Source organism: Brienomyrus brachyistius, chromosome 3 (assembly GCF_023856365.1).
Source record: "Brienomyrus brachyistius isolate T26 chromosome 3, BBRACH_0.4, whole genome shotgun sequence".
Taxonomy (NCBI): Eukaryota; Metazoa; Chordata; class Actinopteri; order Osteoglossiformes; family Mormyridae; genus Brienomyrus; species Brienomyrus brachyistius.
The window spans coordinates 7,631,855-7,648,348 of record NC_064535.1 but is presented as its reverse complement, the minus strand read 5'-3'; the positions used below and the strand labels follow the sequence as shown (position 1 = coordinate 7,648,348).

Sequence of the window (16,494 nt, the reverse complement as noted above, 5' to 3'; positions counted from 1 at the left end):
GAAAGAGTATTTTTTTTTTGTAAAGATACAGAGTATCCATGAGTACTCGTTTGATCAGTACTGACGGGTCATCTTCTTGCAGAAAATGGAGCAACCTGGCCATCCATGGCCAATTGTCTTTGCATGCAAAGAAGCATTCGTCACGGAGTATAGGGTGTGCGTCGAGATTCCCCGGATGAACAAAGGTGGGCGAGACCCTGCGCCACCTCGCATTCCAGCGGCCGGGACACCCAGCCAGGCCCGAACATCAAAGCCACGTCAGATCTCCTGTGACCAACACCTCAGCCTTGAGCAGAGATTTCCACTAGGCTAAAATAAACACGCACCAACAGACGAATGCACGCAAAAGCACTCCGATCTCAGGTGGAGTAAAGCGTTCAGCTTTAACTTGAGGATTGCAAAGAATTCATTTTTTTGTTGCTTCAAAAAGGAAACCGGAGACGAGGTAATTCAAAGCAGAAGTCATTCCAAACTGTCGTTTTCCGAACCTGTCTGTTTATTCAGCAACTTCATAGTAGTGCTCCCACTTCAAAAAGCTTTCCCACACACACACACACACACACACACACACACACACACACACACCTTGTCTACCTTCAGTGACAGGTTTGTCTTTCTGAACGCTTCGGTTCATGAAGAGGCCTGGTGTTTTAGCTTTGGGCCACTGGTAACCTGGAGCAACTCTGCAACATCACAGCGATTCTACGCCAGCCGGCACCTGTCAGACAAATTCTAATCCCAGTCCTGGGGGGATCCCATGCCTTTTGTTCCCCCCGGGGAGCAAACCTGACCTCCTACTTGAAGAGGCCCTGCATATCTATCCAAACTCACAGGACAGGATGGGAGGTGGGACTCAGTCTTCCTTCTCTGCAAGTTGAGGGCCTTCGACTTCAAAGACGACTCATGTCTCTTTCAAGTTGGGCTAAGAGACCTGAGACCGCTCTCCTTCCTGCCCTCGCTCATTGTTCCTCACTTCTGGCAGGACTCAACTGGGGAAGAGCTTGTTTTACAGGCCGTGATCTCCTGCCACATGCCCCACTTAGCCTGTCATCTTTTACAACAAGTCTCCACACACCTCAGGCACTAGCCGTGCGGAAGCGGCGCTGGAAGTCCGTGAGTGGCATGTGGCTCAAGCCAGCCCAGTAGCTCAATTTTGCTCATCTCGGGGGGGGGGACCTCTTCATTGTCACAAGGCAGGGAGGGTGGAATGGGCTCCCAGATTTATGCGGGCAGAAGCAAAACAAATTGATGTCTTTGTAGGTTTCATGTTGGTATAACCGAGACTTCGGACTCGGGGTTTCACAGGCTGTCAGACTAAGGTACAGTGTATGTGTAAGAGAGAGAGAGAGAGAGAGAGCGAGAGACAGAGAGAGAGAGAGAGAGAGAGCGAGAGACAGAGAGAGAGAGAGAGAGATGAGATGTGTGAAGCAGAGCAGGTGGAGTTCACTTCACGTTTTGATAAGAAGTCCAACCTCATCTATTCCCTGCTCTTTGTCTCTTTGTCGTTTGCCGTAACACAGAGGACAGGTCAATCGTGAGCATCACGATTCCAGCAGGTGTGAGGGAGCGGCGTCCCAACTACCACCTTGACCTGAAGAGACCCGTGGAACCTCCACGCTTCCCATTTAATCACCTACAGATTAAATTAATCACCTTCCCCGTTAACGGACTGTTTTTCTTTTTTTAACCTGCCGTCTTCCAGCTATCCGTCATCTTTAATTATGCCAAACATGCTGTGTCCTCAGTTTGTGCCAGCACAAAGCCCACCGCTCAGACTTCTGACGGGCACAAAGAGACAAGAGAGAGAGACCCGGGGAACTTCCTCGTCTGAAACCCAGAGAATAGAGGCTTCGGCTGGCCCTAGACCACAGAAACTCCGACTCAAGTCAAAGGAAAACCACCCTGCCCGACCTGAAGTTAAAACACAGGCTTGGAGGAAGACAAGAACGGTGACAGACATGACACCAGAATGACCTGGTCCCACACCTGAACCTGGTCACACAGCTTCCCAACCCCCCAGGCCTCCAGGGCACCCAATCTGCATTAACTCACCTATTGTGGGTGTGGTCTGTACATCACCTTGACAGACAGGTGCAATTAAAGGTCTAAAGACCTGCTTTGGTGACTGACTGCCAACGCTGCTCTCATCACGCAAATGGCGGTGCCTCTCCCATCCCCCATCACCCACAGCAAATCACTCAGGTTTGGGGGTCAAAGATGAGGATGTTGTTCATCAGCACACTTCCAGCAAAGGCTGGGGTGATGCCCACTCCCCTGGCTCAGATGGAAGCTGCCGTTTAGTTTCGATTCATGACTCAACTTTCGGTAAGATGGTACACTTGCCCTCGCTACACCTGCTAATCTTGATAGGTCCCATTCCAAAGATGTTCTAGGAGAAAAACTGGAATGTGGAGAGCAAAGTGAGATGTATGGTGAATGGCTGTTTAAAAAAAAAAGAGAGAGAGAAAGAAGAGTTTTGAGACTTTGGCCATTCGAGCATGTGTTTGTGTCAAGGAGTGGCTGAATGTCAAAGCTGCAGGAGCGTGAAAAAATAAAAATAAAAGCACGAGGGAATGGAGAGAAGGGGCAGCATGGTGGTGCAGTGGTTAGCACTGTTTCCTCACACCTCTGGGACCCGGGTTCGAGTCTCCGCCTGGGTCACATGTGTGTGGTTTGCATGTTCTCTCCATGTCGTTGTGGGGTTTCCTCCAGGTACTCTGGTTTCCAAAGACATGCTGAGGCTAATTGGACTTGCTAAATTGCCCGTAGGTGTGCATGTGTGAGGGAATGGTGTGTGAGTGTGCCCTGCGATGGGCTGGCCCCCCATCCTGGGTTGTTCCCTGCCTTGTGCCCATTGCTTCTGGGATAGGCTCCGGACCCCCCACGACCCAGTAGGATAAGCGGTTTGGAAAATGGATGGATGGAATGGAGAAAAAAGAAGCCTCCAGTGATTACTGCTATGTCATGATAAAGGAGGGAATGAGAGATGAGTATGAATTAATACTTTTTCGATTGTTTTAGCACAGGTACGTCATGAACCTCTTCAGGTGTGAACAGTGTTTCTCAAGGGGCGGTGCTAGTCTACTGGTAAAACTGACTGATACATGAGGTAAAGAAACGCTCTTAGTGGAAAACAAAATGGCGGAGCTAGGAAACCTCCTGCAGCCCCCCCCCCCCCCCCACCCTGAAATCCTTAATAGGTGGTTTGGGAAGGGGGGTATGTAGGTGAGGTACAAGGAAGGAACCCAGCCAACTGCTGTTAGCAGGTTTCCACAAAGGCAGGCAGGTGCAGATTTGATGTGTAGAGAGCGGAGTCTCTTTCAGATTTGATTATACAACAGGTCTCTTTAAATTCATGTAATATAACTTTTTGTCATTTTCATATGCACTATATGTAAGTCACATTCTATTAATTCCTTAAAAGGGCAAATGATTTGCTTCCAGGGAAATAAACTCAGCAACATATCATACCTTAAAATTAATTTTAAAAAATCACATGGGCCACTCTATTAAGAAATCTCCACTTCCTAATGTAAATGTGGAGTTTGCATGTTCCCAGTATCAGACTGGTTTCCTCTAGGTCTTCTGGCTTCCTCCTGCAGAACATGCAGTTATGCTCATTGGGGTCTTTAAATTGTCCATAGTGTGTGCGTGTGTCTGTGTGTTTATGTGTGTCTGTGTTTGTCTATCTTGTCTCTAAGATCCTGCATGCATTGTGTACACACTCTGCTAGAACTGAACAGACAGGCTCTTAAAGACCTTCAGTGAAGCAAAGTAATGAATTCCAGCCCAGGACCTGTACCAGCAATCCATGATGTCAGGCCCAAATCTACAAGCAACTTACAGGTGGGCCTGTGGGCCTTCCAGTAGATCAGTATCGCTTTGGGGTCAGCTGACTGACTGCCGTGGGAAAGCTCCTTTCCAGGGTCGAGCTGAGACAATCATGGAGAGACGCTTTAACGACAGAAGAGCTGCCAATGCTAGGTGCCTCTGCTCTGCTTCTATCCCAACCACAGACTCACGGGAGCCGTGATAAATGTTCAACCTTTGCTTAAACCCTGAAATCATTCCCTTTGATTGAGCCCTAAGTCCTTCTGTCGAGTTGGCTTGAGGTATCGGAGGTGAAGTAAACTCAGAAAATGGCGAAACCCTCACGCTTTTACCCATGACGCCCTCCTCTAGGCCACAATGGCAGAACGTCATCCTCAGGTCCAGTCGGTGCCTGGAGACCAACTGGAGATGTGGCAGAGAAGGCGGAGCAGGAGAAACAGCAGCACTTCCCTTCGCTGGTGACGGCATGGTGCGAAGAGGAGCAGACGTCTCCAGACCTTCAGCGGCACACTTCGGCAGCTGTGCTGCTTCTCCAGAGAATGGAGTGCGAGTGAAACCAGGCCAGACTCCATTCGTGGGTGACAAGGCTTGTCAAGATGACTCAAACACAAGATCTATGCTGTGGTGGCAATGTCCCCCCCCCCAACTCCCCATGCCCCTAAATCCCCACACATTCCTCCCCACACAAATAAACAAAACCACAATAGGCAGACAGGTCCCAACTTGGGAACACGGAGGTCCCGACATCCTGGGACACACCATCACATGTGGGGGGTGCTGGGCTGTCACAGAGAGTGTCACAAACCCCTACGTCAGACACAAAGGTTTGAGGTGTGCAAGAAGAGAGAAAAACATACTGCCACCTGCTGACAAAAGCACACATTGTGGTAACTATTGGCATATATCCCCCCCATGTCTCTGGGGAACACATGTGCAATCTAAAGTTGTATCAACGTCATTACAGTGGATACTCATTTCAGGGTGTATTTAATACCTTATTTATCCAAGAAAATTCTGATAGCATTGTGAGTGACATGTACGGACAGGATTTCGCAAAGGAAACAGTTGTTTAGGAAAGGGAAGGGAGAGATTTTTGTATTCGCGAAGGGTGGCGGCTGCCAAGTACCTGTCATCACCAGTGACAAACCAGTCTAACCTAATAGGAAACCGGGCAATAAATGGAAATTAAAATACTGCTTGGCATTGTATGCCAATCCAACAAAATTCACCTTGATGACATTTAAAAACTCCTCCAGTAAAAATAACTGTCATTCAAAACAGTGAAAGTTAATTACAGGGCAACACTACCAATATATATAGAAAATATCAAAGGATCGCCGAATGAACAGAGTATACAACTGAAGTAATGAAACTGATTTTTTTAAACAAACGACGCCAAAGGCGATTAATTCCAAAAAGATACAACGTCTCCCCCTAGCGTCCGAACATAATTACTGTTATTAGACAACTACTAGTTCGCGACGAGACGATTCGGTTAAACGACTGGCAGTGGGACCGAAAGTGGCGGGTCGCGGCCTGCTGTCTCCGAGCCGGCTAACCATGGCCACCGCCACGTACAGCGCCTCTGTTATAGATAAATGACGCTCTGAGGAATTTTTACCCAGCAGCCTGGTCATGCTGTCTGGGTTTGCAAGTGCAGACAAGTTGCGGTAGAATAGGAAACCCATTGGTTCAACAATGAGCCTATTATTGCAGTCCTGGCATGGCTCAGTCTGGCACACCGCACTTACGCCCTAGAACAGAAATCTGTAGCGTTTTACAGCACAATAAGTTCTATATTCCCGGTCTAAACAGGAGTGTCTTTAACACGTGTTGGGAGGTATGCGTACTACTTATGTAAACTACTGATTGCGCCGGTGAACCAAGGGAAATGAAAAGACGGACACCAAATATATTAAAGGCTAGAAAAAGAAGGAGCGAGGTTCTTATCAACATCGTCAATATAGCCAATAATTAAAAAACACTCGATTTTTCCACGCTCATTTGTCCTATTTATCGTATGTACATTGTATGCGGAGCTGTAAAGAAAGCTGTCATTTTCAGGAAATGAGGCATATAGGCAAAGGAATAACTTTGGGTTGAGTACTGGGGGGTTGAGGTCTCCACCCATTTAAGGGGGTCCAGAGGGGTGTATTGGCTGGTTTTGATTATTGAGGGGATTACAACCCCCACCCCACATTCCCCTCCCTGCGTAATGTATGCTCATGGTTACAGGCGAGCACAGACATCTTAGAGAGAAAGAGAGGGAGAGACAGACAGAGAGACAGACAGACAGACAGAGACAGAAAAAGAGACACAGACAAAGAGAGAGGCAGAGAGAGAGAGAGAGACAGTCAGACAGAGAGAGAGACAGACAGAGAGAGAGATGGAGAGACAGTCAGACAGAGAGACAGACAGAGAGAGAGACAGACAGATAGACAGTCAGACAGAGAGACAGACAGAGAGAGAGACAGACAGATAGACAAAGAGAGAGACAGACAGAGACAGAGAGACAGACAGACAGAGAGACAGACAGAGAGACAGATAGACAGAGAGACAGACAGAACACCCCAAGCCATCAGTCAAAAGCTGAGGGCATCCATTTCTCTCCAAAACAAGCAAGACCCTCTTTGCCAAATACCAGCAGGCCACTGATTTCTCCAGATGGGAGACTTTCTCTAGGAGATGCCAACAAACAAACAGAAGTATCTGCCATACACTAATTATCTCCTGCTATTACAATAATGAGGTACATTAACCGAATCGCTAAATAATAAATAAAAATAATATATGCAAGAATAAACCAACCTCCCTCGCAGAACAGCTATAACACTATAGCCGATATACCAACGTTCAGTAGTGCCTCAATGACGACAACTATTAAGTGACTGGTTGACATTAGATCCATTTTGTCATAATGGATTTTGTCAGGAAAAAACTATTGATGCAGTTCAAAAATATCTTTAATTCAACCAATTTCTGTAGTAATTCCTTGGCAGAGTGCCCTTCAGTGAACAAGAACCCAGAGACCCTGCTCTGTAACCCAAGCTCGGCCTCTTCTGCTTGAACGTTGTAATGACCCTGTAATGAGGTCTTGCAAAATTCAGAGGTGGGATCAACTGACATGACATGCAGAGGAAGGGGGGGGGGGCTTATCTGCCAATAAGAATCAGGGAAGATACTGGAAAATAAATCCAGTATTTTGGACTTCCAGCATCCAACCAAAAGGAAACAAATTTTCTCAACCAGTTTTCTACTCTGAATTAGTAAAAGCAGATGGTTCACAACTCCAGTATTACGAGAAATGAGTATGGGGGCTACACAGAACACAAGCCTAATCAGAGCAGTCGCCGTCACTAAAGGCCCATCTCACCCCAGCAACCAACTGTCCCCCTACCACCCAACAGGTGCTACAGGGCTATCCATACCCGCACCAGCAGCTTCGCTAGAACCTTCTTCCCAAGATCTAGCTCACAACAGAGCAGCAAAACCAAAAGGTGACATCTTACATAACAAATACAACAATGGGACATTGCAGATTCATCTACATTAATATTCATTGCGCAATATGCAAAGATGTGTAATAAAAGTTCACTAGACACAATTCAATAACCTGTTAAATTGTCACTTGTCACTCCTTTAGGTTTGTTGTTTATATAGTCCATTACTTATTACTTTAATAGCGTGACACCCTTTATATATTGTTTACTATTAGATATGATTTACTTCTTTGCATATTGTTTACAGCTTGCATATTTTTTTTTTACTTCATATTGGCTATTTCATTGGCTTGGGAAATCATTAATGCAATTCGGTTTTGTGTAACACAATAAACATCTGTGAAACTGAAATTGCTGAATAAATAGCGCTGGAATTGGCACACGTGTCAGAATAATCATTCCATTTTATAAAGAAAAAGAATTTGGATGAGGTTTACTTAAGTATAAAGAACTATTATGTGGTGAATTATAAAATATTAAGATGCACGGTAATATTATAAAGTAATCGAAATATAGGTTTTTCTAATCGATTAAGTATTCCAGGAAAATCAGGAGAACTTATTGGTTAATCCTCGTGAAAACAGAATCGAACTGTTTCATTCATGTTACTGATAACATAGTATAGATACTGCATACCTGCAACTCATACCAGTACACGTACTAGTGAATAATAAAGAATAGCTAATCTTTTCAGTAATGCTACTGTAATTTAGCTAGAAATTTCTACGAGTATTTCTGAAATTACTGTCTGCTCTAATTTTCCCCAACATTATTTCAAGAAAGTGCACATTTAGGAAACCATTTTAAATAAACACGCCAATTAATACCAGACAGATAATGAAACATCTTTGGCGTGGATTCATGAACTGGGAATAGAAGGGTCGTCCTGCCAAGTCGAAGCCCAAACAGAGAGCAGTGATCGCCGCCCCCCGGAGGACGCTACACGTGTGCGCAAAGCGGAAAGACACCCACACTTCTTAATGTTATCCGAAAACGTGCATTTTACAAGACGTCTAATTTTCCAGGCAGCTTTTAACTTCTCGATTTAAGTAAAAAAAATACAGCTGTTGTCCTAGAGTTTAGGTCGGTCTTAACTTACCTCCAGAAGACACGTATTCTTCAGATTTTACACCGCATCCAGATCATAGAAATAATATGTAATATAACCATCACACAGTTAACTCAGTCCTTTAGATGGGAGGCGAAAATTGTGCGGATTTAACTGGTGCATGCAGACGTAAAGGAGCCATTACAGGGAAAGCACTCCTCTTCCTCCGGGACCAGCGGTTCAAGGGGGGCAGGATTGAATCCTCCGTGTCTAAGCAACCGGGGAAGCAGGAGCGGTCCAGCCCCCAGGCTCGTGCCTGCAGAAAGCAGCGCCCTTTATCATAGTCTTCCGGGTTAAATATGGGCCGTTATATCGTCACAAAATCAGTTTACGCTGGCTGCCCAGATAATGGTTACATTACACAGAAATACATTTCGAATGAATTCATGATCATTTGTGTTTATTTTTTATCCATGATCAGATACATATTAAAAATATATCATGCACATATATGTGAAGTATTGATTGCAATACTTGGTTTCAGTCAGTTCACCAAGTCGAGTGTTAATAATGACCGGGACCTTCAGCTTCAGATTTCAGTAGCAGCTCTGGGTGTCCCTAACAAAGAGGAAAGTTTGCTCGTTATGCATCGCTTCGTACTGGGTAATGTAGTCGTTTTGAGCGGTCATCGTCGGTCGGCAAGTAGCGCTCAAACTACATTTCCCAGCATCCTCCCATCATCCACGTGTATGACGTCTGGCCACGTCGTTCCCCGTGACAACTTCGGAACTAGATATAGAGGTGACCCCTCCATCTAAGACGGAGTTGGAGAGAACTTGTCGTGAGCTAGTAATCGCGGAAATGGTGAGAGATTGTGTTTATGGTCTCCCTAAGTACTCTTGTTTTTTTTTTTAATGGAAGCCGTTATACATTCAATGCTAAACGTCTTAAAATAGCATAATTTGAAGGACGAAGTGGATGTTGCTTAGCTAGGTGGTTATCTAAACGCGTCTTATTTTTAACTTTGTAATGCCTTTTATTGAATTTTCCATAAATAGCTCTCTAGTGTCTAGCTACTTATAATGTTCTCTTAATGCATTTATATTAATCGGCGTAGTAGCATAAAATGGCTGACCTTAATTCGATGCATTATTTAGTTAACATGACTATTGCCCGTAACCGAGGTCAAATACGTATGTAGGCACCCAGGAAATTGGTGTTTTTGTAATTGAGTTTTGTGTCCTTAGTTAGATAACGGGATACGCAGGCCACCAATCGGCGTCCTCTGTAGCAGTTGGGAGAAAATGATTGGATGCGTCTGTTTTAATTAGAAATTCCATTCATTTCTTCATTCATTCATTCATTCATTCATTCATTCATTCATTCACAGTGTGTGGCCAAGTAGCTAAATATAGTTTGCTGGGGTGAAAAACGAGCATTTCTCACTTTATATTCATTTGTATTCCAATAACACACGCCTATTATTCATTAAGAAATTAACGTGTGCGCACCATATAAGTGTCAGGATATTGGTGATTTTTACTACAGTACTTAACCGCTTCCTACGTGAGTCGGATCTCATGATCCGTATGCAGAATATCGACGTCCTACTTTTAAACGCTCTATAGGCAGCCTGGACTGTTGCGTTTGCGCTGCTGAAGTTGTCACGTTTGATCGTTCTTCGCTAACCGTAAACCTTGTGGTATTCATAGTCTGCCTGTCTGTCTGTTTGTCTCACAGGCCGACCCCATTAGAGTTTTGGTTACTGGTGCAGCCGGGCAAATCGCCTATTCTCTTCTCTATGGCATCGCTAAGGGTGATGTTTTCGGCAAAGACCAGGTAATGGTTGCCTTCTGATGGAATTACTTAATAAGCGGCTTTTTTAAACGTCCTACCTACAATAACCACATAAACTGGACTCAAATGTAATGACAGCTTTTATGAGTTATTTGCATAACTACTAGAAAAGGTGTTGCAGACATTTATTTTTTTGTGTATTTTTAAATTCCTCTTCTACCAGCCCATCATCCTCCTCCTCCTCGACATCCCACCGATGCTGCCGGTGCTGGATGGTGTTGTCATGGAGCTGCAAGACTGTGCCCTGCCACTTCTGAGAGGTTGGTTTCACTCCCCCATCCCTTTTGAAGCCACTTTTCACTGTTTCCTTCACAAATGCAAAGCTGATTCTTGCATCTGTGTATCTGAAGGCATCTGTCTGTCTGTCTGTCTGTCTGTCTTCTTCTGACGCACATTCTCATTTCCCCTCAGAGGTGATCCCAACCGACAAGGAGGATGTGGCGTTCAAGGACCTGGATGCCGCCGTCTTGGTGGGCTCCATGCCCAGGAAAGAGGGTATGGAGAGGAAGGACCTGCTGAAGGCTAACGTGAACATCTTCAAGTCTCAGGGGGCAGCTCTGGAAAAGTTCTCCAAGAAGACCGTGAAGGTAACAAACCATCAGCGAGCCAGGATCAGACTGTGTTTTTCGCACAATGTTAATGGAATTTTCTAGAGTCACCTTCCCTACAATACTTCCCAGAGTTCTTAGATATTGGTGGAGGTGTTTTGTATTATTAATTTTTTCGCTTGTTTTTTATTTATTTATTTATTTTTTTAACAACTCAGGTTCTGGTTGTTGGAAACCCTGCCAACACGAACTGCTTGATTGCTGCGAAATCTGCCCCATCCATCCCCAAGGAGAACTTCTCCTGCCTGACCCGTCTGGACCACAACAGGGCTCGCTCTCAGGTGAGCGGCCTCCCGTATGGGTGAACCTGGCCTTTGGGAACTCATTCCATGCATACAAATGTCGTCTTACAGCCATGTAGAGGCGCAACAGTCTGGTTGGATACATTATTGATGAGCAGACCTTGCATCCACAAGGTTTATGGAATAATCATGTTTTATGGCTCTACCGACATGCTTGTGAGGCATCTTCAGGTGTCTCTATGACACACAGTCTACAGCGTGAGGTCACCAGGCTCACTACTTACACTCTAGGTGGCGATACGTGTGGGCGTGCCTGCGGACAACGTGAAGAACGTCATCATCTGGGGGAACCACTCCTCTACCCAGTATCCTGACGTGCACCATGCCAAGGTCAACATCCAGGGTTCAGAAGTGAACGTCTTTGATGCTGTGAAGGATGATAGCTGGCTCAAGGGCGATTTCATTTCCGTGAGTTGATTCTTCTGCCTACATTATATAAACACTTGGTTCTGTCAGTCAGCATAATAACCTTTTCCAGCATATCTTGCTTCTCTTTTGCTGCTGGTATGAACCCTCTGGGGTCGACGGCGATGCTGCGTATCTTTCTCGTGTATTTCAGTTCATAATTTGCTGAGATCTTATTGTAGAAGCATGAGAAAAATGCTGACTAAATCCGTAATCTGTCGCTTTTTTTTCAAAACGTCCACTGTCGGAGGTGTTAAAGTTTTTAAAATTAGGTTAAATCGGCTAAAAAGTAAACCATGTCGCCTTACTTTGTTTTACCTGCATCGGGGGCGTGTAGTGCCGCCCTCACCTGATGATCGCTATTCGCATTTTAAATAGCTGCATTAGCGCACATTTAAATCGCATTCGCATGGTAATTTGATGAATGACGCAACGGTGAAACACGATCCAGATACATCCTCATCAGCGCCATAAAAAAGGGGGGGGGGGGATGTGCCCAGGTGTGAATGGCTCATGGATACACATGAGAGCTCTGACATATTCAATGAAGGAGACCAGAAATAGTGACATGAGTTTGGTTTTTCTTATCCAACTGAATGTTGCAACTACACCATTTAGTCATCTTCATGTAGCCAAGACTTTGGTGATCAGATATCTGGGATCAAAACAAACTGCCACCATTGCTTACTATGTACTTTTTATAATGTTTCTGCAAGTGTTCCAAACTGCATTTCGCAATGTCTATACTTTTGATGTCAAATTACAAACTTCACATAAATCTGACATATTTACAAAGTACACTAAGATTAAGAGTTTAATGCCAAAACAAATATATAAGAAATAAACTTAATTCGTGGCAAATAAATTGATACTGAATGAAATGTGACCTTGGCCCAGTCAGTGAACCCAAACGGTTAACACTGCACATCTTGGACTTGTACAATGTAAGCAAGCTTGCATTGGGGGATATTTAATTCTGAGTACTATCCATAAGTCGAAGATATTGACTTTTTTTTTAGCAGCGTTCTCAAGGATTGCAGACATTTGAGGGAGACAGATAGAAATATGAATCTGTCCAGTATTGTAATGTCAGTTCTTTTGTCTGCTTCTGTAGACCGTGCAGCAGCGTGGAGCTGCTGTCATCAAGGCCAGGAAGCTCTCCAGTGCTATGTCTGCAGCAAAGGCCATTTGTGACCACATGAGGGACATCTGGTTCGGCACTCCAGAGGTCAGTTTCATCCACTGGGTGTCCCCCAGGTCACATGGGCCACCCGTCCAACAGTGCTGTTTCCCATTTTCTTTCACTGTCCTCTAGGGGGAGTTTATCTCCATGGGTGTTTACTCCAGTGGGAACTCCTATGGCGTTCCTGAAGACCTCATCTACTCCTTCCCAGTTGTGATCAAGGTATGGCTCATGAACTTCGCGAATGGTTCACTGTATAACATCTCTAGAGGTTCTTTCTCCAGGGACACGATAGCGATTTGGACTGCAGTCGATTATTGAAGCGTTGCCTGTTCTGGGAATAAGATCATTTTGGTCTGAAGGTCCCATTTCCCAGTGTCTTGGAATGGAGGTCTCTTACTTCCTTTCTTTTTTCCCTCCCTCCCCAGGACAAGTCCTGGAAGATTGTCGATGGGCTGCCCATCAAGGACTTCTCCAGAGAGAAGATGGATGCTACAGCAGCAGAGCTGGTGGAGGAGAGGGACACCGCCGTCTCCTTCTTGGGGGTCTGACTAGGACCACCGCAAATCTCAAAGCAACGTTTAGACCCCCAGAAACCCCCTGACTCTCGTCTGTAAACAACTCCAGCTGTTTCCTGTGTGTTTGTGTCATATGTTAAGCTTTAATTCAGAGAGTATTGTAACAACTGGTCCAGATGTGGGTCAGGAGCCTCTTGGGAGTTTTAGTCAAGTACTTTAATGCACTAGTTACTCATGACAGTGATAACCTGTTACATTCGACAATAAAAACACAACCCTACAAACATGTCCTGATTATTTTGTTGCCGTCTGGAGTTCCTGTTGTCAGTCGCTGGACTATCTTTGGCAATATTTAGTGAGTTACTATTGAATGAATGTAACTATGTAGGATTATACAGTAGGAGACAAATATATCTTTTGGCTGTAGAACAGGGAGATGGGAAAGTGGGTGATGCAATGAAGGAATTTCTTTGCTATCTCTGTGATATTAATAGCTATGTCATACAGTACAACAGCTGGGAAATCTTATCCAGAAAGGGCCGGTGTATTTCCGGGTTTTCACTGCAACTCCCTAATTAGATCACTAACTAGAGGACTGATTGGCTGAGTCGTCCTCACACCTGGGTGTGAACAGCTGACCTGAAGGTTATCCCAAAAACCTGCACACACACCGGACCTTTGCGGGTAAGATTGGCCTCTCCTGCAGTACAACTATATCTGACCATCGATTGTGAGTATGTTGGAGTATGAAGTGAGTTTAAGGGTTTCAGTGGAATATATTTTTGTATAGGATCTTTTACAACAGAGAGAGATGTTTTCCATGGGTGTTTTGTAATACCAAAATTAAAAATAAGGACCAGCTTCACTCCCAGTTTTATTTCCGACTTTTTGTGCTGGATCATAATATTGAGTCATTAAAATAAAAAATAAAAGGCCACACTTTGCGTCCTCGGTTACGTTTATGTCTTTTGAGATATCTCCACATGGATGTGTTTCGGCAAGAAGGCACTGATCTGAAACGCGTGTGTTTGGAGACGTTTAAGGATAAACCCCCAAGTAGGGAGACAAGAAAACCTCTGGGTGTCCAACATTAACTGGCTGCTGCCCCCCCCCCCCAGACCTGCTTGCTAAAAGCAAGGTGTAAATTGTGGTCAAGGGCAAAGTCATAAAATCCATGCCCCCCCCCCCCCCCCCCCCCCATCTTACAAACAGATTATGGAAAGAGCTGTAAGTTTGATTTTAACACCTTTTGACTATAAAGATTGGAAACACACAGATGTAGGATTTCTGGAGTACTGGAACCTGTTTCCTCACACGTGCAGTCTGGGGGGGGGCTGTCACATGACATAGATGTAAATCCCACAGTCCAGTGACGTGCAGTTTGATTAACTGTTTTCTGAATTTCTCAGTGTGTGAGTGTCTGTGCTCTGCGATCGACTGTGACGCTGTACAGATGTTTCCTGAGCACCAAGCACCCTGCACTGTATAAGCAGCTAGAAGATGGATTGTCTAGCGTTCACTAAAAATGCTACTACAAGCTTTCTAATTTTCAATTTCATGAGCAGTTTTCCTTTATTTATTTGAGAAACATTATTGAATGACATTTGAATGTGCATTTCAACATCTTGCAGAGGGTAAAAAGCAACGACTGGGAGAGTTTAGTATTGGGAGGGACAAAACTTAATAATTCAATGGCAAAAGTCAATTCATAGGGGTATAAATGAAGTCAAATTAAATATTGGGGGTACACATTCCCTCCAGTTGTTACTCGCCTGATAGCAAGCCACCGTTGGCGTTCGTATTGAATACCGGTTATTGTAACGCTATTCCATTACATTCCACATGGTGTCGCACGAGCGCTACTGAAAATAATTTGGTCCCTTAATCCCCATTATTCAGGAAAAGGAAACACGTTTCTCGAATTGTACTTTCAGTGGTGTATTTGCATGTGTAAATTTGTATGTATTACATTGTCGGAGCCAAATTTCCCATAATGTAATAAAACCCTATGACTTCTTACGCAGTGGGGACGTTTTTTTAAAAAAAGCGTGTGACTGCAGTCAAGTCAACAAACTAAAACCAAACTGTTTTTGGTTACGATTGAGGTTAGGGGTGGGTAGGAGTTAACGTTGTCATAATGAGGATTGGGGTTATGCCCATGGAAACGAATGGACGGTCCCTACAAATAATATTAGTGTATGTGTGTAAGACGCTGATTGGTTGCCGTTAAACATAAATTCTTGTGATTGGTCAGGTTGTAATTCCGAACGAGGTTCTTACTATCAACGGGCGTCTATGTAACAAGCATAAACTGTAATGTATCTTTACGAAGATAAAGTACTAAGTTGATGTTTCACGTGTTTATGCCAAGTCATCCCTCGGCAGTCATCACAAATTTCAAATCTGAAATAAAGGCAAGAATTACAATACATGCAATGTCTGCTTAATAAAATCGTTGCAACATAATTAAGGTACACCCATCAGTACACACAAATCGTAAAGTGTTGCGCTCACAATAAAGAATTTTAAAAGTCCAATACTCTAATACATACTCTCCTGTTTCGTTTGCTTTTTAAACTCACGCGTATCTTTACCGGGGGTGTTTCATTGCGTCGCAGTCACATGACGAATTCATGCGCGATTCGAAGGACCGTCGCAACACAATTTAGCTTCTGCTTGTTTTTTGAGTTCAGGATGATGATGTGCTGCTAACCTCATAAAAAAACAAAATACATAGGAACCACGGCACTGGCTGACTGCAGTTAAAGATAATTAGTGGCGGAAGAGAGGATACTTTCCTGCCCTACTTGCATACCTATGAACCGAGGATGGACTCGTGTGCTGATTGGTTCGCGCAGAAAACGCATGGAGAGATTTCATTGGTCCGGGTTTTTCGAGTTCGCTGTTATAGATAAATTAATAAATATCAACCACAGTCTTGTTATTGGCAAAAGTTTGAATCAATTAAAAACAGAATGCGGGCCAAAATCAAACAAGCGTATTTCAGGTGTATCATATTGCAACATACATATTGTTAACCACCCGCGACCGTATTATGCGGCAAAGATTGTGAATGGATGGATGGATATTAATAACCAACTCAGATATAGTATGGAATATTTTGATTTCACTACTGTATTTTTCATATACAGCCTTACAGATTTGTGTTGAAAAGACACTTGTCCAATGTATCTTCTGTGTTCTTGGAGACGGAAACTAAATACATAAATAATGAGTCACAA

General features: G+C 44.2%; 2 protein-coding genes across 2 annotated transcripts in view; one reads left to right on the top strand and one right to left on the bottom strand.

Moving 5' to 3' along the window:
• LOC125739485 (WD repeat containing planar cell polarity effector) overlaps nt 1-8,723 on the bottom strand; it is a 33,567-nt gene extending 24,844 nt beyond the window's left edge. Inside the window, exon 1 of the mRNA XM_049009655.1 lies at nt 8,431-8,723. The gene's annotated coding sequence lies outside the window, so the exon portion shown is untranslated. The remainder of the gene's footprint in view (nt 1-8,430) is intronic.
• Nucleotides 8,724-9,109: 386 nt separating this feature from the next.
• On the top strand, nt 9,110-13,536 carry mdh1ab (malate dehydrogenase 1Ab, NAD (soluble)). Its single transcript, XM_049008942.1, has 9 exons — nt 9,110-9,243; nt 10,120-10,218; nt 10,400-10,496; nt 10,648-10,823; nt 11,003-11,125; nt 11,378-11,554; nt 12,666-12,779; nt 12,867-12,956; nt 13,163-13,536. The coding sequence occupies exons 1-9, from the start codon at nt 9,241-9,243 to the stop codon at nt 13,283-13,285; spliced, it is 1,002 nt and encodes a 333-aa protein (XP_048864899.1). The 5' UTR covers nt 9,110-9,240; the 3' UTR covers nt 13,286-13,536.
• Nucleotides 13,537-16,494: the final 2,958 nt, after the last annotated feature.

Excerpts from the sequence above, each read along its gene's own strand:
- mdh1ab (XM_049008942.1), top strand. Across the intron at positions 11,126-11,377 it reads ACAACAGGGCTCGCTCTCAG|GTGGCGATACGTGTGGGCGT; the intron begins GTGAGCGGCCTC and ends CTTACACTCTAG. Across the intron at positions 12,780-12,866 it reads TCTGGTTCGGCACTCCAGAG|GGGGAGTTTATCTCCATGGG; the intron begins GTCAGTTTCATC and ends ACTGTCCTCTAG.